The sequence below is a fragment of the Panthera onca genome, chromosome B4, assembly GCF_046562875.1.
Source record: "Panthera onca isolate mPanOnc1 chromosome B4, mPanOnc1 haplotype 2, whole genome shotgun sequence".
NCBI classification, from domain to species: domain Eukaryota; kingdom Metazoa; phylum Chordata; class Mammalia; order Carnivora; family Felidae; genus Panthera; species Panthera onca.
The window spans coordinates 39,079,811-39,101,106 of NC_138345.1; the positions used below are offsets into that span (position 1 = coordinate 39,079,811).

The 21,296-nt window shown below is 44.1% G+C and overlaps 1 protein-coding gene across 1 annotated transcript; it reads right to left on the reverse strand.

Moving 5' to 3' along the window:
• Positions 1–10,605: 10,605 nt before the first annotated feature.
• On the reverse strand, positions 10,606–18,849 carry FGF23 (fibroblast growth factor 23). The gene is made up of 3 exons (XM_060658667.3): positions 18,542–18,849; positions 12,349–12,452; positions 10,606–11,145 (listed from the first exon to the last, which is right to left on the reverse strand). The coding sequence occupies exons 1-3, from the start codon at positions 18,735–18,737 to the stop codon at positions 10,708–10,710; spliced, it is 738 nt and encodes a 245-aa protein (XP_060514650.2). The 5' UTR covers positions 18,738–18,849; the 3' UTR covers positions 10,606–10,707.
• Positions 18,850–21,296: the final 2,447 nt, after the last annotated feature.

A 21,296-nucleotide genomic window follows, 5' to 3' on the forward strand; every position in this document is an offset into this window, starting at 1 on the left:
CTGGACTCTTTCCTGTTGTGTTGCTATATGTGGCTATTTTTGTGCCATTTTTCTTGTTTCATTTTTATAGTTGTCCTAGCTATTTGTGCACCTATATTCTTCCATATACATTTAAGAATCAATTTCCAGAAAAATTCAGTTGCACATTTATTTGGAATCCCATGCATTTGTTCATTTATCTGGTCCCTCAATACATATTTTTCAAGCATGGCACACACATGCCAGGTGTTATAAGAACTATTAGAACTGTTACAAGAGCTGCAGATATCTAGAAATGGACAAAAAGTAGACTCCATCCTTGAGGAGTGTATAGTCTTTCAGGGAAGACAGATAAATATGTAACATGTCAGAGTGTGGTCAATGGGAGAGAGAAATGGAGCAAGGTAAGGGGATCAAGATGGGAGGGAGGATGCTGCTTTATTAAGGGTAAGTACGAGGGGGCTTTCTAAGGTGTTTTCAAGAGTTGTGAAGGGCGTGAGTGAGCTCTGCTGGTCTCCAGGAGAAGAGCACCCTAGGCAGGGAGTTGAGAGTGCAGAGACCCTGAGGAGGGATCTTGCTTTGCGTGTTTGACCTGCAGGGGGAGTTGGGAGAGTGGTGGCAGAGGAGGACTAAGGGGATGGGGAGGTGGTGTGACCCTGTGGCCTATGCTCAGGATTATGGAGAGCATTTGTTGATTGATTAATATCTGATGGGAGCAGTCAGTGACACAAGAAAGGTATGTGGTCAGAAGACCTGTGTGCAAGTTCTAGTCCTGGCTCATAGTAGTTTTGTGGCTGAACAAGTCTCTTAATAGCCTGAGCTGCTGTTTCCTTATACTAAATGGAGAATAATTGTAGTAATGTATGCCCATGTGTATCTGCTTTGGTAGCCTTTTGGTTTTGATATGTCAAACCTACAGAAAAGTAGCAAGAATAATACAAGGAATTCCTGTATACCCTTTACCAAGATTCCCCACTTGCTTACATTTTGCCACATTTGCTTTGTCATTCACTGTGTGTGTGTGTGTGTGTGTTTCCCCCCTGACACCTGAGAGTAAGGTGGGACCTCAGGCTCTTGTGTTTTCCCTGGATCAAGGATGTTCTCATATAAAGCCACAGAGATTTGATATGGATACAGTCTATTATCTAATCCATAGACCATATCTCAAGTTTTCTAATTATTCCATTGATGTTCCTTATGGCTAATTTTTCCCCAGTTCAGCATCCAGTCCAGGACCATGTACTGCATTTAGCTGTCAGGTCTCTTCATTCCTCTCTGGTCTGGAGCCATTTCTTTGTCTTTCTTTGTCTTTCTTGACTTTGTTATTAAAAAAAAAAAAAAAAATGTGTGTGTGTGTGTACACAAAAAATTGTTTTTTCCTGATACTTCTCATTATTAGATTCAGGTTGTGCTTTTTGTTGGAATTACCCTAGAGAGGATGTGTCCTTGATGAGTCTCATCAGGACATATGTGATGTATCACCAAGTCTGTCCACCATAAAGTTGCTATTTATGTGATTCCTCGTGAGTTTCTACCCTCTCTGTTAGTCTCCACTGATTATTTTTTTAAATCTTTATTTATTTATTTTGAGAGACAGAGAGAGAGAGAAAATGTGTACACACATATACCAGCAGGGGAGGGGCAGAGAGAGAGAGGGAGAGAGAATCCCAAGGAGGCTCTGTGCTGTCAGCACAGAGCCAGATATGGGGCTCAGTTTACAAACTGAGATCATGATCTGAGCTGAAATCAAGAGTCGGATGCTTAACTGAGTCACCCAGGTGCCCCTCCACCTGATTATTTTCTAACTCCATTTTTGATTCTGTATTTATTAGTTGGTATTTTAAGTAAAGAAAGAACTTTCCCATCTTCCCTACCTATTTATTTATATCACTATAAACTCAGGGATATTCAGTGACTCAGAATCCAGTCCTGTTGTTATTTTGTGCTCAAGATTGTCCCAGATGTGTCCTGTGGGAATCCTTTCAGGATGCTTCTTGTGTTCTGTTAATCTGTTCCCATCATTCTTTAAGCACGTCTTTACTTTCCGGCATAACAAGGTGCTCTCTACTCAGATTATTCTTTCCCAGCCCCAGTCCTGGGAATCCACTTCTCCAAAGAGCCTCGTTCCTTTTAGCGGAAATGGCATTTAGAAACCAAAATCTGGATGCCAGGTGTGCTCATTGCTAATCTTGTCTTCCTTGTTATTGTTACATTAAATTCCAGCGTATATACACAGTCTATTCTGTTGTTGAGCACTTGGATTACTTCTACTTTGTGGGCCATTATAAGAAAGCTGCTAAGAATACTTTTTTTTTTTTTTTTAACCATGTCTTTTGTGAACATATGACTTCATTCCTTTTGGGTAACCATTTAGGAGGGTAGTTGTGGGTGTATGCTTAATATACAAAAAATTTGACCTTTCTCCAGGGTGGTTGTATCATTTAATGCTCACCAGTGAAGTAATGAGAGTTCTGGGTGCTTTCCATTATCACCAACATTGATATCCTCAGTCTTCAATTTTAGCCATGATGATGGATATGTAGTAATACCTTGCAGAGGTGGTAATTTTTCATTTTCTTGTTCACTAATGATATGGAGCATTTTGTCACATACTCATTACCTATATGTATAGCTAGCTTCCTTTGCAAAATGTCTGTTTTTTTAAAATTGTGTTTTTGATATTGAGCTCTTTATATATTGTAGAGATACAAGTTCTTTGTCAGCTATATGTGTGCGTGCGTGAGCATATACTTTTGTGTATCCATAATACTCTTTTTTATATTTGTCACATAATATTTTTTTTCTAAGTAGTATTTTTAATGAGAAGTTATGAATTTTCATAAGACTGATTTACCATTGTGTTTGTTTTATGGTTATGGCTTCCTATTTTCTAAGAAATCTCTGCCTAACCCTGGCTTGTGGAGATTGTTTTATGTTTAGGTCTTTGATCTATCTGGAATTAGTTTTTGCATAAGGGGTTAAGGTTGATGGTTTTTGACACGAATATTCAGTTATTCCATCAGCATTGGAGAAGACTTTCCTTTCTCCCTGAATCGCTTTGGCTCTCGTTTGTTAAAAAATCAATTGACCGTGTAAATGTGGGTCTATTTTTGGATTCTTTATTTTCCTTTTCTTTTGCTGTTTCATGTCCTTTGTATTTCCATACACATTTTTAAATAGACATTGGGGTTTTTTTTTTTTGAAGTATTCATTTAATTTATTATTTTTTTAAAATTTACATCCAAGTTAGCATATAGTGCAACAATGATTTCAGGAGTAGATTTCTTAATGCCCCTTACCCATTTAGCCCATCCCCCCTCCCACAACCCCTCCACTAACCCTCTGTTTGTTCTCCATATTTAAGGGTCTCTTATGTTTTGAATAGACTTTAAAAAAAATTTTTTTTAGTGTTTATTCATTTTTGACAGAAGGGGAGCAGGGGAGGGGCAGAGAGGATGGGCGACACAGAATCTGAAGCAGGCTCCAGGCTCCGAGCTGTCAGCACAGAGCCCGATGCAGGGCTGGAACTCACTGACCGCAAGATCATGACCTGAGCTGAAGTCGGATGCTCAACCTACTGAGCCACCCAGGTGCCCGTGAATAGACTTTGTTTTTAAAATAACTTTTAGATTTACAGAAAAGTTTATTTTTTATTTTTTTAATGTTTATTTTTGGGAAAGAGAGACAGAGCACAAGCAGGGGAGGGACAGAGAGAGAGAGAGAGACACAGAATCCGAAGTAGGCTCCAGGCTCTGAGCTGTCAACATAAAGCCCGACACAGGCTCGAACACACGAACTGTGGGATCATGACCTGAGCCAAAGTCAGATGCTTAAACGACTGAGCCACCCAGGTGCCCCTAGATTTACAGAAGAATTTAAAAGTAATATCAAGAGTTTCCATGTATGTTATGCTCAGTTTCCTCTATTATTTTTTTTTTAATTTTTTTTTTAACGTTTATTTATTTTTGAGACAGAGACAGAGCATGAACAGGGGAGGGGCAGAGAGAGAGGGAGACAGAATCTGAAACAGGCTGCAGGGTCTGAGCTGTCAGCACAGAGCCCGATGCGGGGCTCAAACTCACGGACCGTGAGATCGGGACCTGAGCTGAAGTCAGACGCTTAACCGACCAAGCCACCCAGGCGCCCCAGTTTCCTCTATTATTGATATCATACATTAATATAGTACACTTGTTGCGATTAATGAATCACTATTGATGCATTATCGATTTCCTTAGTTTTTACCTGGTATCTTTTTCTGTTCCAGAATTCCCAATCCCATTTCATACTATGTTACATTTAGTTGTCATGTCTCCTTAGGGGCCCCTCTTAGCTGTGACAGTTTATTAAACTTTTTTTGTTTGTTTTAAATAGTGATTTTTTTTTTAAGTTTATTCATTTTGAGAGAGAGACAGCCTGAGTGGGGGAAGAGCAGAGAGAGAGGGAGAGAGAATCCCAAGCTGCCAGCGCAAAGCCAAATGTGGAGCTTGAACCCATGAAGCCAAGAGATTGTGACCTGAGCCAAAACCAAGAGTCGGATGCTTTACCCACTGAGCCACCCAGGTGCCCAGACTTGGTTTTTTGATCACCTTGGAAGTTTTGAGGAGCACTAGTTGGATGTTTTGTCAGAACTCTATAGGAATTTGATTTTTTTCTCATGATTAGAGTTGGGTTATAGTTTTTTGAGAGAAGAACACAGAGGCAAAGTATTATTTTTATCACATATCAAGAGTACATACTATGAACATTACTTACTTCATTTGATTATTGATGTTGATTTTGATGTTGACCTTTATCACCTGGCTGAGATAGTGCTTGTGAGGTTTCTCCATGGTGAAGTTGTGCTTTTTTCCCCCTTTTCCATACTGTACCCTTTGGGAGAAAGTCAGTGTGCACAGTGGGGGTTTATGCCCCCCTCCTTGAGGACAGAGTATTTACATAAATTTTTTGGAATTTTGCCTGAGAGACTGGACTTTTCTTCATTTTTTTTATTTATTCAATCATTTTACTTTTTCTGTAAGATTTTGAATTTTTGAGTTGAGACTTGTTTATTGACTCAGCGTATATATCTTGATGGACATTTCATGCGTATATCTTGATGGACATTTCATATGTACTTGGAAAGAGTATGTATTCTGTAGTTGTTGGGTTTAATGCCTTTGAATGTAAATTATATGAGATTCATCAATAGTGTTGCTCAGATATTTCTATCCTTGCTGATTTCTTTGCCTCCTTGCTTACTCACTGAGAGAATTGTGCCCCTTTCCCTCCTCCCCAAGTTCATAAGTTGAAGTCCTAGTCCCACATAATTCAGAATGTGATTGTATTTAGACATAGGGCCTGTAAAAGAGGTGATTAAGTTAAAATGAGGCCAACTGGCTTAGAGTGGGCCCTAAGCCAATCTGACTTGTGTCCTTAAATGAAGAGGACAATGAGAGACACTAAGTGTTGGCTGTGCACAGAGAGAGGACCGTGTGAGGACAACAAGCAAGAAGACCGCCATTTCTAAGCCAAAGTGAGAGGCCCTGCCAGACTTGATTTCAGACTTCTGGCCTCCAGAACTCTGAGAACATAAATTTCTGTTGTTTAAAGCCACCCAGTCTATGGTATTTTGTTATGTTGGCCCTAGCAAACTGATACAGTACCTTTCCATCCATCTTTATAGACAACACATAGTTGGGTATTTTTATTTATTTATATGCTGTAATTATTGATATGAGTGGATTTATTTATACTGTCATTTTTCTTTTGGTTCCATATGATTTTTGTTCTACTTCCTTTTCTGCCTTTTGAAATTATTGAATATTTTTTTAGTAATCCCTTTTAATATATCCGTTGGCTTTTTGCCAATACTTGTTTGCGTTATTATTATTGTGGTTCCTTTGGGAATTACAGTATGCAATATTCATAACTTACCCCATACAGGTCATACTGTGTGATGATTTCACATAGAGTGCTATTATCCTGCAACCATTTTGTTTACCCTTCCCATTTTGGGATAATTTTGCCTTATGTACCCATCTTCCTATATCATAAACCCCATAGTACCACATTGTAATTTTTGCTTTAAGTGGTAAAGAAACCAAGGGAAAGAAGTATACCATATATACATGTACATATACATACTTCTAGCTGTTTACCTGTATGTAAAATCTGCAACAGCTTTCAAGATTTTATCTTTGTTTTTCAGCAGTCTGACTGATACACGGAAGTGTGGTTTCGTGTTTATTTTGCTTGAGGTTTTCTGAGCTTGTATTAGTACATTCACTTTTCACCAGTTTGGGGAAATTTCGGCTACTATATCTTCAAATATTTCTTAAACTTTTTCTGCTACTGTCCTTCTGGGACTCCACTTACACATGTTTTGGGCAGTTTGATACTATCCCACAGATTGCTGAGACTCTGGACATTTGTTAAAACTTTTTTTCTCTTGTTCAGATTAGATAATTTATATTAAATGGATATTTATTCTTAGATCTCCAATCTATTAAGCCCATTTAATACATTTTTCTCTTCTGTTATTATTTTTCAATTCTAGATATTAAAATCTTTTTAATGTTTATTTATTTTGAGAGAGAGAAAGAATTCTAAGCAGACTTTATGCTGTCAGCACAGAGCCCAATGTAGGGCTTAAACTCATGAACCATGAGATCACGACCTGAGCCCAAATCAAGCGTCGGATGCCTTGAGTGACTGAGCCACCCAGACACCCTCAATTCTAGATTTTTGAAAAATTTCCTGAGATTCCTGATCTATGTATTCCTTGATATACTTTCCTTGAAAACCCTTAAACATATTTATAATAGCTCTTGCCTGCTAATTCCAAGATCTGGGGTGCTTTCTAGTGATTGCATTTTCTCTTGACTGTGGGCCATTTTCCCTTATTTCTCATAGAGTGTGGATGAGACCATGCATGGAGTCTGGTTTATGTCATCTTCCTTTAAATGGCATCTCATTTGTACAGGAAGACACTTAAATTAGCAGCAGACCATTGTGGCCTTGTCAGGCATGGTGTAATTCTCTGTTACAGCAGGCCTATTTCATTCCATTTTAAATTTAGTTTTAGGGTGCGTCCTTTTCTCTGGGGCTCACTCCTTCTAAGATGTGGCCTTTCTACATCTCAGTTAAATGGTGATGCGCTCAGTGAGCCCCTGTGCCCTGGCCTAGCTGGATTTCTGATACTTCTCAGCATTTTATGGCCTTTGGTATCATTCACTGCTTATCTCCCAGTTCTGTGGCAGGTGGTCTTTGTAGGGTCTTGCTGAATTTGGCCCTGCCGCAGGTGCAGCCCCGTCCTTGGCCAGACACCTGCAGTGAGCGCTCATGCAGACCTCTCTCTTGTCAGCTACCCTGCCCCCCAGCGTCCAGCTGCTTTTTCAGATCAGTGCCGGTGCCACCCTGCCTGGGTTCCATCTCCCTGTCATGTGTTCCGAGGACAGAGAAGGGGGATGATCATGGGACTTGTTTCTTTTCTCCCAAAGATCAGAGTCTTGTGCCACTCCATATGTGGAAACAATTGCCCCATATATTTTGTTTTATAGTTGTTTTGGCATGACAGCACATCCATTACCAGTTACCCTGTGATGGCTGGAAGTGGCAGCTATGTGGTTACATGTTAAATTAGTTAAGATGTGGTTACATCTTAATTAGTTAAGATGTATACAAGTTCTGTATAAACATTAAGTATCTGTACAAATACGTATGAGGGTTATGATGCTATCTTTATCCTGCAAGGATTTATAATTCTGTGGACAAGATAAAGATTGGGCTTTAAATACTGGGCATCCTGCCTATGTTTAGATCTCTGAAGCTTCTAGCAGCCAGATTATATAATGTATCACGAAAGTGATATGTACAGATTTCTTCACTTGCCTTCTCCCATCCTTACTCCGCTAATTATGTTGTGTTAAAAGCTTTAAATTTCCTTTTCCTTAGGGAGAGCTTTCATGGACACAGAAAAGAACTCTTCCAAGTTTGTGCAGGGGATATGTCCACATGTTAACTTTTCTCTACAGTGTTCAATTCTCCTATAATGGAATGAAGGCCTATTTATTGCAAAATGGTTATATTGGTACTGTTCCATTTTATTGGGTTATCAGATTTTAAAGCCCTTCAGGCCAGAAATGAAACAGAATCTCTTACCCCTTCTGCCTTTTATTTCAGAAATACTAAGTTCTGTGTTAATTGTTACAAGGGAGAGGCTAACATCAGGCAGTGGAAAAACTAGTTTTGAGCTGAGGTAAATTAGAATGCAAATGTGTATTTGTATATAATTGTGATATAAATGTGTAATTGTCATCTTTGCTTCCTGTTTTGGTAGTTGGTCAGATAGAGACTAAAGAAGAAATTCTGGGGACACCAGTGTCAAAAAGAGAAGACATAGAGTCCATGGCTTGGACTCTCAGGGCAGGAACACTGTGTCTGTGTCAAGTACATACTAGCTGGTTCACTGGGATATTGATGTGGTTACGTCTGTTGGTATTTTCCAAGTGAAAAATTCTCTCCTTAAAGAAAACACTTTAGAGCTAGAGTGATCAGAAATTCAATAGTGATAGGAAAGTTTCCTTGTTTTCAGTAATTCTGTCTGAATTAACCAAAACTGCTGAGTCCATTTATGAATAGCAAGGACTGAATATTTTAAAACTCTGATACTCTTTTCCAATTCAATATTGCTATATCTGGATTTTCACAATGCTGCCCTCCCATAATCCCTTTCGTTATCATATTCCGACATGCTTTCATGTAGTAATACAGAAAGGAAAAGCTAAGAGAAGCTGAGATAAATTTTATTTTTCTTTTAAACAGAAGAAAGAAAAGAGGTGGGGTTACACTTTTATAAATATCTATAAATATCGAGCGATAGGCAAAATTTCCAAATAAATAAATAAATATTGCCACATGCTAAGGAACATAGAAATTTATGGGGACTGCTTTGGCTCCTACCAAAGGAAAAACCCCTAATAAATGGTATTGGATTTATAAGATCACAACCAATTTTCTACCAAAGTCCTTTTGAGATTTTACATCTAGTCAGTATTGGGGAGCTTCCAATAGCTTTTATATAGTATAATATGAATGAAAGGAAATGAAAACTATCGAGAAAATATTTGCCATGCACTGCTATATAGTAGTATATATAGTTTTAGTGTTTCAGAATGGGCACTAGTCCTTCAAGTTCAGGTGAAAACAGTGGTCCAATGTTTCATAAGTAAAATAACGGATCAATTTCTAAGGCTGGGTGCATGATGGCAGTGGAAAGAAAACAAAGTGGGAAGAAACTTGTTTAAATCTCCTCTGCTTGTTAGCATCCTGCTCTGTAGGTTGAGAGGAACAGAGGTAGGAACTTGGGGCCCCCTTGTGAAGCAGGTGGTAAGGCCGTGTAGGGGGAGGCTGAGCCGTCAGGGCCACCTGTCTGGCGCCTCGGCTGTTTGGTAAGTGAGGTTTGGTTTTCCCGGGACTGAGAACCATCTTCAGGTAATGCCCCCAGGATTTGCAAGTGGACAAAGACTCCGAGTGGACTCCTGCCAGCCCGGCAGTTTTAGCTAACTCTAGCCACTGCTGCAGAGCTGTGAAGAGAGTATAGTGAAGAGCTGGCAGCTTGGTCTTTGTGGAATGCCTACACATGAGTCCCCTGATTACTGGACTTCTTTCCCCCTGAGCCCTTGATACCCCTTCCCTTAGACATAAGGACACAGCCTGCCAGTCCACAGAAAGCCCAACCCAGAGAGGTCCCGTTGTCCCAAGGCCCCCTCGTGTTACTACAGTTTTGTAAGTCATCCCAAATGCGGTACTACTCGACCTGGAAGTAGGCTTCATCGCATGCCTCTTAGGGGAGTTTCAGTTTATTTCCATTTAAAATATTTATTTTTATTTCCTAGCAGGGGAGATTTTCAGGAGCCCATGCCAAAGCGCTTCCTCAGGCCACATTCACTAATGCCAAAGATGGGGTCCATAGGGCTGTATCACAGACCGCTTGGGAACAGGCAGGGCCCCCAGGCTCTGGCTGCATAGAAGGGGAAAGAATGTGGCAAGGGGTCCCTGCCCCGTAGGGAGGTTGAATTTCCTAGCCTGATTTCTTGCCTCAGTTCTCCGAGCATTCTAGTTCCATTTCCACCAGCCTGCTACCAACCTTTTTGACAGCTCTTTTCCAGAGATGCTCTAAGGAAGGGCGAAGGCCTGAGATTAGGATTGTTAGCCGTTTGCCCAGTTCCTCCGTTAGTGCCCTAGGTCAGCGTTGCAAACTCAAATGCCAACAGGGCCCAGGCAGGTAACCTAAATGTAAGGAGCAGTGGAGAAGCTAACTGGTACTCGCTCTTCCCGTCACCTTGGCAGCAGTGAGCTCAGGAAGCCATTGCTTGGTTTTTAATGCTAGACTGACGAGGAAGAGAGGCACAGGGGAGAGAAACTGCCCAGCCTGGTTGGGGCAGGGTGGTGGGAATGAATGAATCCCTCCCTCCTTAATGAGGGCGAAACTTCTAGTTTCTCTTTCTGGGCTTCTAAGTTCAGAAAGGTGGTGTGGGTGGGGTGGGGAAGGCAGTGAAACCGCCACCACTCGGGCCTCAAAGGCGCATTCCCGGGGCCCTCCTGGTGGTCGGAGAGAGAAACAGGCTCCAGCACACCTCACCCCACCCTCCCGCTCCGGGACCGCAGAGGGCCCAGGTCCCACCGGAGGCCGGAGGCCGTGCGGCTTTCGCAAGGACGGCTCGGCCACGGCTTCCGCTCCTGGTCTCCCTAGTTGAACTTGGGGAAGGGGCGGCACCTCTCCACGCCCATCCCCCCGGCGTGCGCGTTCACCCTGTTGCCCCTGAGCACCCCTAAAGGGTCGCTGGCCACCACGCCGCTGTCCTCGGCGCTTGGGAGCTCCTGGGAGCAGGAGGCCGGCGCGGGGGTCATGCGGGGCCTGGGCTTCAGCACGTTCAGCGGGTCGCGCTCGGCGTCCTCGGCGCTGCGGGTGTGGCGCCGCGGCCGCGGGGTGTTGAAGTGGACGAGGGGGATCTCGTTCCTCCGCGACAGGAACTGGGAGTAAGGCGGCGGGTTGGTGCCCGGCAGGAAGGCCCTCTTGGCCGGGCCCAGGCTGACGAGGAAGCGGTGCTGCGGGGAGTGGTACACGTCGTAGCCGTTTTCCAGCGTCCGCTGTCGGAACCTGCAGCTCTCGGGGCTGAAGAGGTGCTGGAGGGGCAAAGCGAGAGCGGTGAGGCCCGCCCGGCCTCCGGGGACTCGGTCTGGGAGGCGTCTTGAACCCCTCGTTCCCTTGGGCGGGGGATGCGGTGGCCCTGGTCTGCGGGGCCTGCACGGGGTCCCTGGGGCTGGGCTGGCCACAGCGGGCAGCACTTTGGGCCCGTTTCTGGAGGCAGGGCCAACTTGGAGGCCACTTGGGCCTCTGCCTCTCAACCCTCTTTCGGCTGAAAGTTGGCTTGAGTCTGCCTCCTTACCTGGAGAAAGGAGGGGGCTGGAGTTTGTAGGGCCAAACATAAGGGAGGGCACTCCTATCCGAGATTGGGTGAACTCTGGCCACCGATGACCCAGGTTTGAGCCCCGGCTCTGCCACTAACTTAGTACAGGCCTTCACCGAATGCCTGCTAGGGCGTTCACACACGATTTCATTGAATCCTCTAACTCCATGGAGTGTTTTAGCAGATGAGGACTATCAGTAGGTCTAAATGTGGTCAGCAGATATTTTAAGTCGGTGCCTCTATTTGTCCCACAGAGAGTTGTCTACTCCGGGTCAGATAGTGTTGTAGGTGCTGGGACATAGCAGCGAGCACAACAGAAAGTCATTGCCATCATGGTATTTCTGGCGGGTCTGTCTGGTGGTAAGAGGCTCCGGAGATGAGCGGTCCTACCATTGTATGATATCAAAACCCTTTGGAATATGCCTGCAACCGGTAGTTTGGGAAATCCTTTGCTTGCCGATCTGACCCACCAGCAACCACAGTTGGGGCAGACAGAGATCCTTAATGAGAGATCTTTAACTGCAGAGAGATCCCACTTCACTTTTTCCAGGTGAGGAAACTGACATTCAGAGAAGAGAGGGGACCGGCCTAAGGTCAAGAAGGTCTAGTGAAAGAATCGGGAAGACGCCAATGGCTTCTCACTAGAGTAGGCTTCTCACTACGCACAAGGTGCTGTGAAGGTACAAAAGTGGGTGCCAACAGGCAGTCACTCTAGAGGCCAAGAGCCCGGGCTCCAGAACCAGACTATCTGGGTTCAAACCCCCGTGTATAAACCTGAGCACCTCCTACTTAGATTGACTACATCACTCGGTGGCAATATCACCAAGCACTGAAAATGGAATCTTTAAGCTGTAAGATTTTATGTTCTGGTGAAGAAATGAATTATCTCTAAATGACGACCAGCACAAAAAGAACTCACCGATCCAAAGATATTGCCTCTGAAATCCATACAGAGGTACCTCTGACTCATCACACCTGTTATCACCACAAAGCCGGCATCCTCCGATCTGATCATCAGGGCACCTGTGGAGAAAACCATCCAGGTCGAAACCTGGCTGCACATCCAATTCCTATCTCCAGGCACTTCTTGAAAACCCACCTCCATGAAACCTCCCTTGATTGACTTTAATTTTTTAAAAATTTATTTTGAGAGAGAGAGAGAGAGAGAGAGAGAGAGAGAAGACATGCACATGTGTGTGAGAGGAAGCGAGTGAGAGAGAATCCCAAGCAGGCTGTACACTGTCAGCATAGAGCTCAATGCAGCTCAAACCCATGAACCATGAGGTCATGATCTGAGTCAAAACCAACAGCCAGATGCTCAACCAACTGAACCACCCAGGTGCCCCTCCCTTGATTGATTTTAAGGGTGGTGATGATTTCCTTTCACTTCACTCCTCTTGCACTTACTTGTTCAGCTTCGTTTCTTTGGATTCTCCCCTCCAAACTACCCGCCCCCACTCTTTGCCTCCTACTTTCTCCTCTTGTCTATACAGAGCACTCCAAACTCCTGTGCTGGACACATGTTTCTTTATTTTCCCCATTGCCTGGTTAATACCTCTTAATGTTTGTGGTGGTCATCACATTCTCCCATGCCTTCTGGGCTTTTGTAATTTTTAAGTCTATGCTGCGATGTCTTTCAAGGATCTGGCTTGCATGTAGAGCCTGAGCTCCACCCAGGAAAGTATACAGTAGTCAGTGACACATCACCCAGCACCCATTATGTGTCAAGAACTGTATTAGAACCGATCTGTCCCTCCCTTCTCTGCTTATTGAAGTCATTCATCTTTCAAGGCCAAGCTCAGATGTCACTTTCTATGAAGACTTTCCTAGTCTCCCTAATCAGAACTAATGCCCACACCTTTATTACAGCATGCATTTCATTCACCTTGCCTTAGCCATGTTTACTAAGTGCTTCCCTATGAGTGAGCTGTTTAGGAGCCGAGGGTTTATCTTTCTATGTCGAATAGATACCACGGATGAATGTGATTTCTTCTTGGATCTTCATTGCTGTTCTGTGTCCTTTTCTTATTTGGTGGTGTCCCCTCCAGTGCTGTCCTTCATGGTCTTTCCATGCCCCCACTCAACAACCAGGCTCCAACAAGAGCTTGACATCCACATGTACTACCTATGTTTTCAATAACTGATGACGCCCTGCCCTCATTGGGACTTGCAATTTTAACCATTTGCGATGCATTGTAGCAAGGACTGATTAAGTATGATCTAAAGCTTTCTGTTTTGTGGCAAGAGTACAATTCAACAAGACTTCCACCCCAAATACTTTTTAATTACCTGACATCTTCTGCTTAGAAATCATTTCTTTAAGTCTTTGGGGTCACTTGCATTTGCCTACTGCAGAATTCCCATATGGTTCTCCTTTGGCCTCACAGCCCCCAGGCAGGTATTCAAGTTTCTTTTTCAGAAATGTCATGTGGAGATATTGTAAATGTCCAGCACCTGTGCCCAGTAAGTGGTGGAGCCTCATGGGATGACTTACACCTATGTCTCCCCCTCTTACCCTGTGTCGGCTCAATACAGAGACTTCTGAGGAGAGTAGCAAACAATACTTAGACACTAGCTGAGTATAGAGCCTCATGTGGACAGAAATTAGAATGATGTGGGACAGAAGGAAAGAGGGCAGGAGCAAGCCCAGAAAAAAGAGAAAGCAAGATGGTTGAGGAGAAATGTTAATTTGTTTTCAAGCTTTGCTAAGGGTTAGCCTTGAGGGAAGTTTCTGGAAGCGGGGTGGGGTATGGGAAGTGCTGGGGGTATTTAAATTGCTCCATAACAAGGACTGCCTATGTGTCTCAAATATATGGCTAACTCTATGGCAAGCCCTGAGGGAAACAAAAGGAATGTGTAAAATATAAGCTTTTGCCCCACCCACTTTGGGAAAAAAATAGACTTAGTGTTGCACTTTTTAGGTACTCTACATATTTTAAATTCTCAGAACAACTATGATGTTGTTGATGTTAGCATTAACATGGTTTGTAGCAGCATCCCAATTTATGTGAAAAGGGAACTAAGGGCAGGATTCAAGCACAGGATGGTGACTCTAACATCCTCTTTCCATGACCCTGCAGCTTGCCTCCAACAGGAATCATCACAAGCCTGAGAAGATGAAACCAAGTGCCAGACACATGCTGTGACCCATGGGAACCCCAAGTCACGCTGCCCCTGAGTGTGTCCGGGCAGGGTCGCTGACCCAGGAACGGGGGTACCTGGATTCTGGTCCCACCTATGCTACTTACTGACTTGGTAGTCTTGGACAAGTCATTGCTCTAGCCTTGGGTTGCTCAGTTGGGTAAAGAGAATAATAGTAGTGGTCCTGCCTACTTTGTGGGGTTCCAGTCAGAATCAAATGCTATCATGGTTGGAAAAGGGACTTTCTTCAAAAAGCGTTGGGAAATGGCAGGCATTACGTGGCATGTGCTGGTCTACCATTTATGACACTCGGGAGCTCTGGCAGCCACGAGGGCTTCATGCTGGGGGCAGTGGGGGCAGTGTGCATGCCACCTGTGCTCCTGAGCTCCAGGGCTGGTCCTAGTAGGAAACCGCCTGCAGGGGAACAGCAAGCAACCACCACAAAGGATGCACAGACTTGAATCAAACCAACATGAGCTAGCGAGAAAGTGCAGAAAATGTTAGAGACAGATTGCCTTCCCTTTGCCCATTCAGAAAGCAGGTTTTCACAGGCTGCACAGATTCTAGAGCAGAATTTGGCAGAAGGAAGGCACAAATCACTGGCTACTGGAACCACTACCTGTTGCAGCCAGGTGGGATCAATGGACTGGCATGTGGAAGAAGCATGGGGTTGGGGTCAGGGTGTCCTCAAGGTGAACTTAAGCCAGTGTAGTTCTTTAACCTTTGTTTTTCATATGTAGGGAATTCATTTATCTCATTTGGTCATCTTGAGGATGTCATGAGATAATATTCTTATCCACAATAAAAACATTTCTAAATGCTAGTAATTTTACTACTGCCACTTGCCTCCACTCTGCTCTATAAGTAGAAAATTATTGGCTCTGTTCTATTCTCATAGCCAGTAAATGATAAATGAGATGATAGATGTAAAGTGCTTCGAGCTCCCCAAAAGAAAGAGAAGAGTTTGTAAGTTTAAAGAGCCCGAGGATGGGGCGCCTGGGTGGCTCAGTCGGTTGAACGTCCGACTTCGGCTCAGGTCACGATCTTGCGGTCCGTGAGCTCAAGCCCCGCGTTGGGCTCTGGGCTGATGGCTCAGAGCCTGGAGCCTGCTTCCGATTCTGTGTCTCCCTCTCTCTCTGACCCTCCCCCGTTCATGCTCTGTCTCTCTCTGTCTCAAAAATAAATAAACTTAAAAAATAATAATAATAAATAAATAAAGAGCCCGAGGATAATTCAGCTTTGGGTAAAGAAAAGTGCCAGTGGGGAAGACGGAAGAAGGAAATATACCAGGAGTTCTGGAGTGATATTAACCAGGGGTACTAAGCATCTCTTCTGCTGTTTCTACGAAGCAAGGCTGGTGAGGAGTGAGAAGGTGGCCCTCTTCTTAGTGGGACAGGAGACATAGAGGTCAGAGAGTCTCCCTGACATCAGTGCTGTGAGTCCCAAGGGAAGTTATAGAATCTTATAGGGCAGGTAATTTCACGATGACCAGCAACTCAAAGATGGGTTGGACACTCAACTATTAATCAGGAATTTACTAAAGCACAATAATCAAATGAATCAGATTTCACCAGAAATATGTAATAATTAGGAGGGGGAAACACCACACACCTTCCAGCAGGGTGAAAGCAAATCCTTCACCAGTCTGTGAATTACCTGTGCTACCTATCTGCATGTCTCAGTGTTTCCCCTTAACTTTTTAAGTTACTTTTGATCTTAGTGTCTACATTTATTTTTATAATACACACAGTAACTGATTTGAATAGTACAGAGAGTTATATAAACTGGGAAAAGTAAGTCTCCCTCCCACCCCCCTGACCCCCCGCCCCCACGCAGCTTTGTGTCAATTTCTAGAGACACATGCTTAGACACCATCTACATCTAGCAAAACAAAAACCAATTTCTATTTTTAAAAAAAATCTGAAATCAGTTCCATTCATTTTGCTTCTTCCCAGTCATTTTAATTCATTCCCAACTAGTATCAGTGCCTTCTCTGGGGCTGAGTTCTACAACTCAGGCTGTCTGCTTCATGACATAGGCTGAGCAACACACACTGTACCTCACATGGCTCACCACAGCCGGTGAACACTGTCTACTCCATGTCATGCTCCAAAGGACATGTTTTTGGGGTTCCCTTCAGTGAAAGATTCTGTTAAATATCCATTGAAAAAAAAACGAGCAAAAAAAATGAGTACACATCAAAAAAAATGAATACACATCAAGTGTATCCAGATTTATTCAGATTTCTGCCATTATTGGACTCAAACTTGGCTTCCCAAATGTTGACTCCTGAATCCTACTACATATCCTTGAGTTCTGGAACCTGCCTGCTATGTGGAGAGAACTTTGATCCCTCCTTTCATCTCCACTGAGCACCTGAAGAGGTGTGCCCAGCTGGCTTTGCATGTGCATGTATCTTGCTACAGCTTTCAAGACCTTTGATTCCACAAAGCAAGGCCAGAGCAAAATTATTGATGAATTCATTACAACAATAGGGCAAATAATTATTCCTATAAGAAGTTTCCTTTCACTGGGGCGCCTGGGTGGCTCAGTCGGTTGGTTGAGCGTCCGACTTCGGCTCAGGTCATGATCTCGCGGTTTGTGAGTTCGAGCCCCGTGTCGGGCTCTGTGCTGACAGCTCAGAGCCTGGAGCCTGCTTCGGATTCTGTGTCTCCTCCTTTCTCTGCCTCTCCCATGCTCATGCTCTGTCTCTCTCTGTCTCTCAATAATAAATAAACGTTTAAAAAAATTTTTTTTAAAGTTTCCTTTCATTGAACAGAAACTGTGATTGCTCTGCACTGAATCTGCTTGCATTCTCCTGAATCCTGAGTGTAATTTCCCCATGTTCTCCTAAAATAGACCTTGTCTTTTTCAATATGCATCCCCCCTCCCAGCCCAGCATCCCCTATATAGGTGCACGCAAAGGGACCCTCATTTGAAGCATAACTAATTGATCAACTGTTTGTGGATTGTGATCCACCTTGTCACAAACCTAACCTTTAAGAGCATCCCAGTAGCCTCATGTTGCCAAGAAGTTCCCAACTAGCTTGATTGCTACTGAGCAGACCTTTCAGCTCCACAGAGAGGAGTCACCAACTGATACCAAACTGGGTACCTCTGAAGCCCCTAGTAAATATGTTTGGTGCATGGGTGCATGGGTGCATGGATGGATGGATGGTTCATGCACTTGGTCAGACCCACCAAGACAACATACCTGGGCAGTCTGTCTTTAATACATTTTTCTGAGAAGTTTTATAAGGCCTGACTATTAGAAGCTCAGAATTGGAAAGAACCCCTGGGTTCCTCTATTCCAATCCTTGGTCTGATACAAGAATCTTCTTGACAACCTCTGTTGTTAGCCCTGTCCAAAGTTTATGAGCCAAACTCGATGTCAATGGCCTGTCTGGCTTTTTCCCTCTCCACTTTGTTGCCTTTCTTTCTGTACACTTTTGGACTCTTTGGGTAGGACAAAGCAAGAGTAGCTGCCCTTGTGGGAAGAGGGATTATAGTTAAGACATTATTTATGGGTGCCTGGGTGCATCAGTTGGTTATGCATCTGACTTTGGCTCAGGTCATGATCTCACGGTTTTGTGAGTTCGAGTCCCACTTTGGGTGAGCATGAGCCCCTCTTCTCTCTCTCTCTCTCTCTTTGCGCCTTATGGGATTTTCTCTCCCCCCACCCCCCTTGCCCCTTGCTCACTTGCACCCTCTCTCTTTCTCAAAAAAAAGTAAATTATTGGGAGAAACAAGTAAACACTAATTGGGGAGGTGGCAGAATCTTCTCCCCAGGTTTAAACACACACACACACACACACACACACACACACACACACACACACGTAGATTCTAGGCAAGAAGCTAGGAGGCTGGATTAGTCCTCTGGTCTAGCCCAAGACCTCCCCAGGCCCCTTGGAGGTGGGTGGACAGAGGAGCTCCCCCTTCTTTCCAGCACAGATGAAACCCCTACTCACTGTAGATGGTCTGATGGGGTGTGCCATCCACATGGCCGTCCTTGTGTATCTGCAGGTGGTAGCTGTTCCTGGCTGTGGCCGTGTACAGGTGGGTCAGGCCACCCCAGCTGGAGCCCAGCAGCGGGGAGGTGTTAGGATAGGCTCTGACTACCCAGCACAGGACAGAGACCAGGAGCCCAAGGCGGGTCCCTGACATCACGGAGCTCTGAATGGCTGACTAGAGTTTGAAACCTGACACTGCCTCCCTGACTCCCTGGTCTTTTTCTCCTCTTCTTTGTGGGTATCTGGCGTGAGGATCCTAGGCTGGATTCCCTCCTTTTTTCCCTCGGATTTTTAAAGGGTAGATGTGTGACATCAAACAGGAAAAACTCCACTGTCCACATCCTCTGTGTTGTAACCAGCCCATTGGAAGAGAAGGCAGAGACCTCGGAGGCTCACGGAAGGCACGTCGTTCCAGACACACACACACACACACACACACCCCTCAATTTCAAGCCAACGCTCCAAAAAGTGAATGATGTGTGGGCAAAAGTTATCTACGACTCTGGGTTGTCTGTTGACCTGCCCCACTTCCACCAGGAAATGTGAAGGCAGTCAGCGGTTCCGAAAAAAATCCAGCTTCAGTCATGCAGTCAACAGACTCCTATGCAATTAATCTCCCATTGAGTCTACTCATTTTGGTTTTCTCCGTCCTTTTAATTCCAATCAGCAGCTATGTATCCGGGGCTTTCTCCCTGCACAGCACCAGGTGGGTGTTTTGAAGTTGCAAAAATAATACAGGAAACCATCAGGCAGAGGGCACCCTCTGAGACCCCTCCTCATGAAGATATGGGAGCTGGGAACAGAGGTGCAAAAACCAAACTTGCCACCTTGGGAAGATTTCAAAATAGGAAGAAAGGAAACCAGGCCTTGAGGTCACCACTACTCCATGAAATTCTGAGGTTTGATTTCTCAGTTTTCCTGGTTTGGACTGCCTAAGGGCAACTAAACTGGTATTATGTTCCCTCCAACAATACACAGACTAAATCAGAGACCTCATGAAGCTGGGAAGACTGGGGACTGAGCACAGGGGATTGGAACCCAGAAAGGTATCAGGAGCAGAGTGGACAGGGTGTCCTTGCAGTTAGTGTCTCCTGGGTGCCTGGCTCCTGGACACTGGACACTGGACACTTCCCTGCAGACCCTGCTCACAGGTGTGCCCTCTGGGAAGCTACATTTGATGTGAGGCGATAGTGGCAGCACCTGCGGTCCAATGGGGAGCAAACTTCTGGAACACATATCAGAAAAATAAACCCACAAGGAGACTGCTCCTCTTCCAATTTTCCATTCACTGAATGCATGTTGGTGTCAGGCTGGACTTCATGGTTGATAGATGAGAGAGCAAGGTGTGGTCTCTGCCTCAGGGAGCTCACAAGCTAATGGAGGAGGCAGAAACAAGAAGGTATCACACAAAGCATAATAGGATGTACAATCATACAGGTGCAGGCAAAAGAGATGCCATTTGTTATCCTACGTTTGTGTAAGTTTTGATAGTTTATAAGATATTTTGATATGTATTAGCTCATTTGAATCTCACTGCAACCCTGTGAGATAGTTCCACCAGGCATTATCAATATTTTGATTGTATAGATGGTGAAATGGCAATCATGGGTTCATATGTCCAAAGTCACAAAGCAGATAAGGGAGAGCCTGGGTGGCTCAGTTGGTTAAGTCTCTGACTTCAGCTCAGGTCATGATCTCATGGTCCATGAGTTTGAGCCTTGTAGTGGGCTCTGTGCTGACAGCTCAGAGCCTGGAGCCTGCTTCAGATTCTGTGTCTCCCTCTCTCTCTCCCTCTCTGCCCCTCCCCTGCTTGTGCTCTGTCTCTCTCCTTCTCTATTTTTCTCAGAAATAAACAAACATTTAAAAAAATTAAAAATCAAAGTCACAAAGCAGATAAATGGGAGAGCTAGGATAAGGCCATGTGTTTCCCTAGACTGCTTCTCCAGCAATGACCAACACTTCTTGAGAGCTTACTAAGGGCTTTACTTGTAACAACTCATTCCGTCTTCATAACTCTTTGAGGAGATGCTGTTACCTCCTTTTACACACATGAGGAAACTCATGCATGTGGTTTGAGTAACGTGCCCAAAGATGTACAGCCAGTGTGTGGAAGGGGTTGGATTTGAATCTGGGAAGTCTGACCCCAGACCCAGACCTCCTAAGGACTTTGCTAGATGTACAAACCCACACAACATGTTAGAGCAAAGGTGACAAGAACCAGGACTGGGTAAGAAAGTGCAAACAGCAATTTCTCTAGTAAATACAGGCCTTTACCCAGGATGTGTCTCCAGGATACGGCGTGCTATCTCCCCAAGTTAGGTAGATGATCTAGGCCATATAAGACAGCTTTCTTTAATAACGGCAACAGAATGATTCATAACTAGAGTACCACATCTTAGCGAATTGAAGGAATAGTAAAGTTTCAGAATTGAAATACAGATCATTCAGGAACACTTGCTAATTGATAACCCCATATTTCCTTTCTTGGTTGCAAGATGTAGAGAAGGGAAGTACCTGTGAAACAATCAGCAGATACTGGGAATCTTCTCTGTGCAAGAGAGAAGAAAGGAAGGAGTTCCAGGAATAAAAAACAGAACAAACATCCTCGAAGAGCTTACAGTATAACTGAGTAGAGGAAAACCTTGCTCAATACAAAGCACTGTGGGAGAAGAGCTAAATTACCAGGATGTGAAGGAAATGCTAATGACTTTCA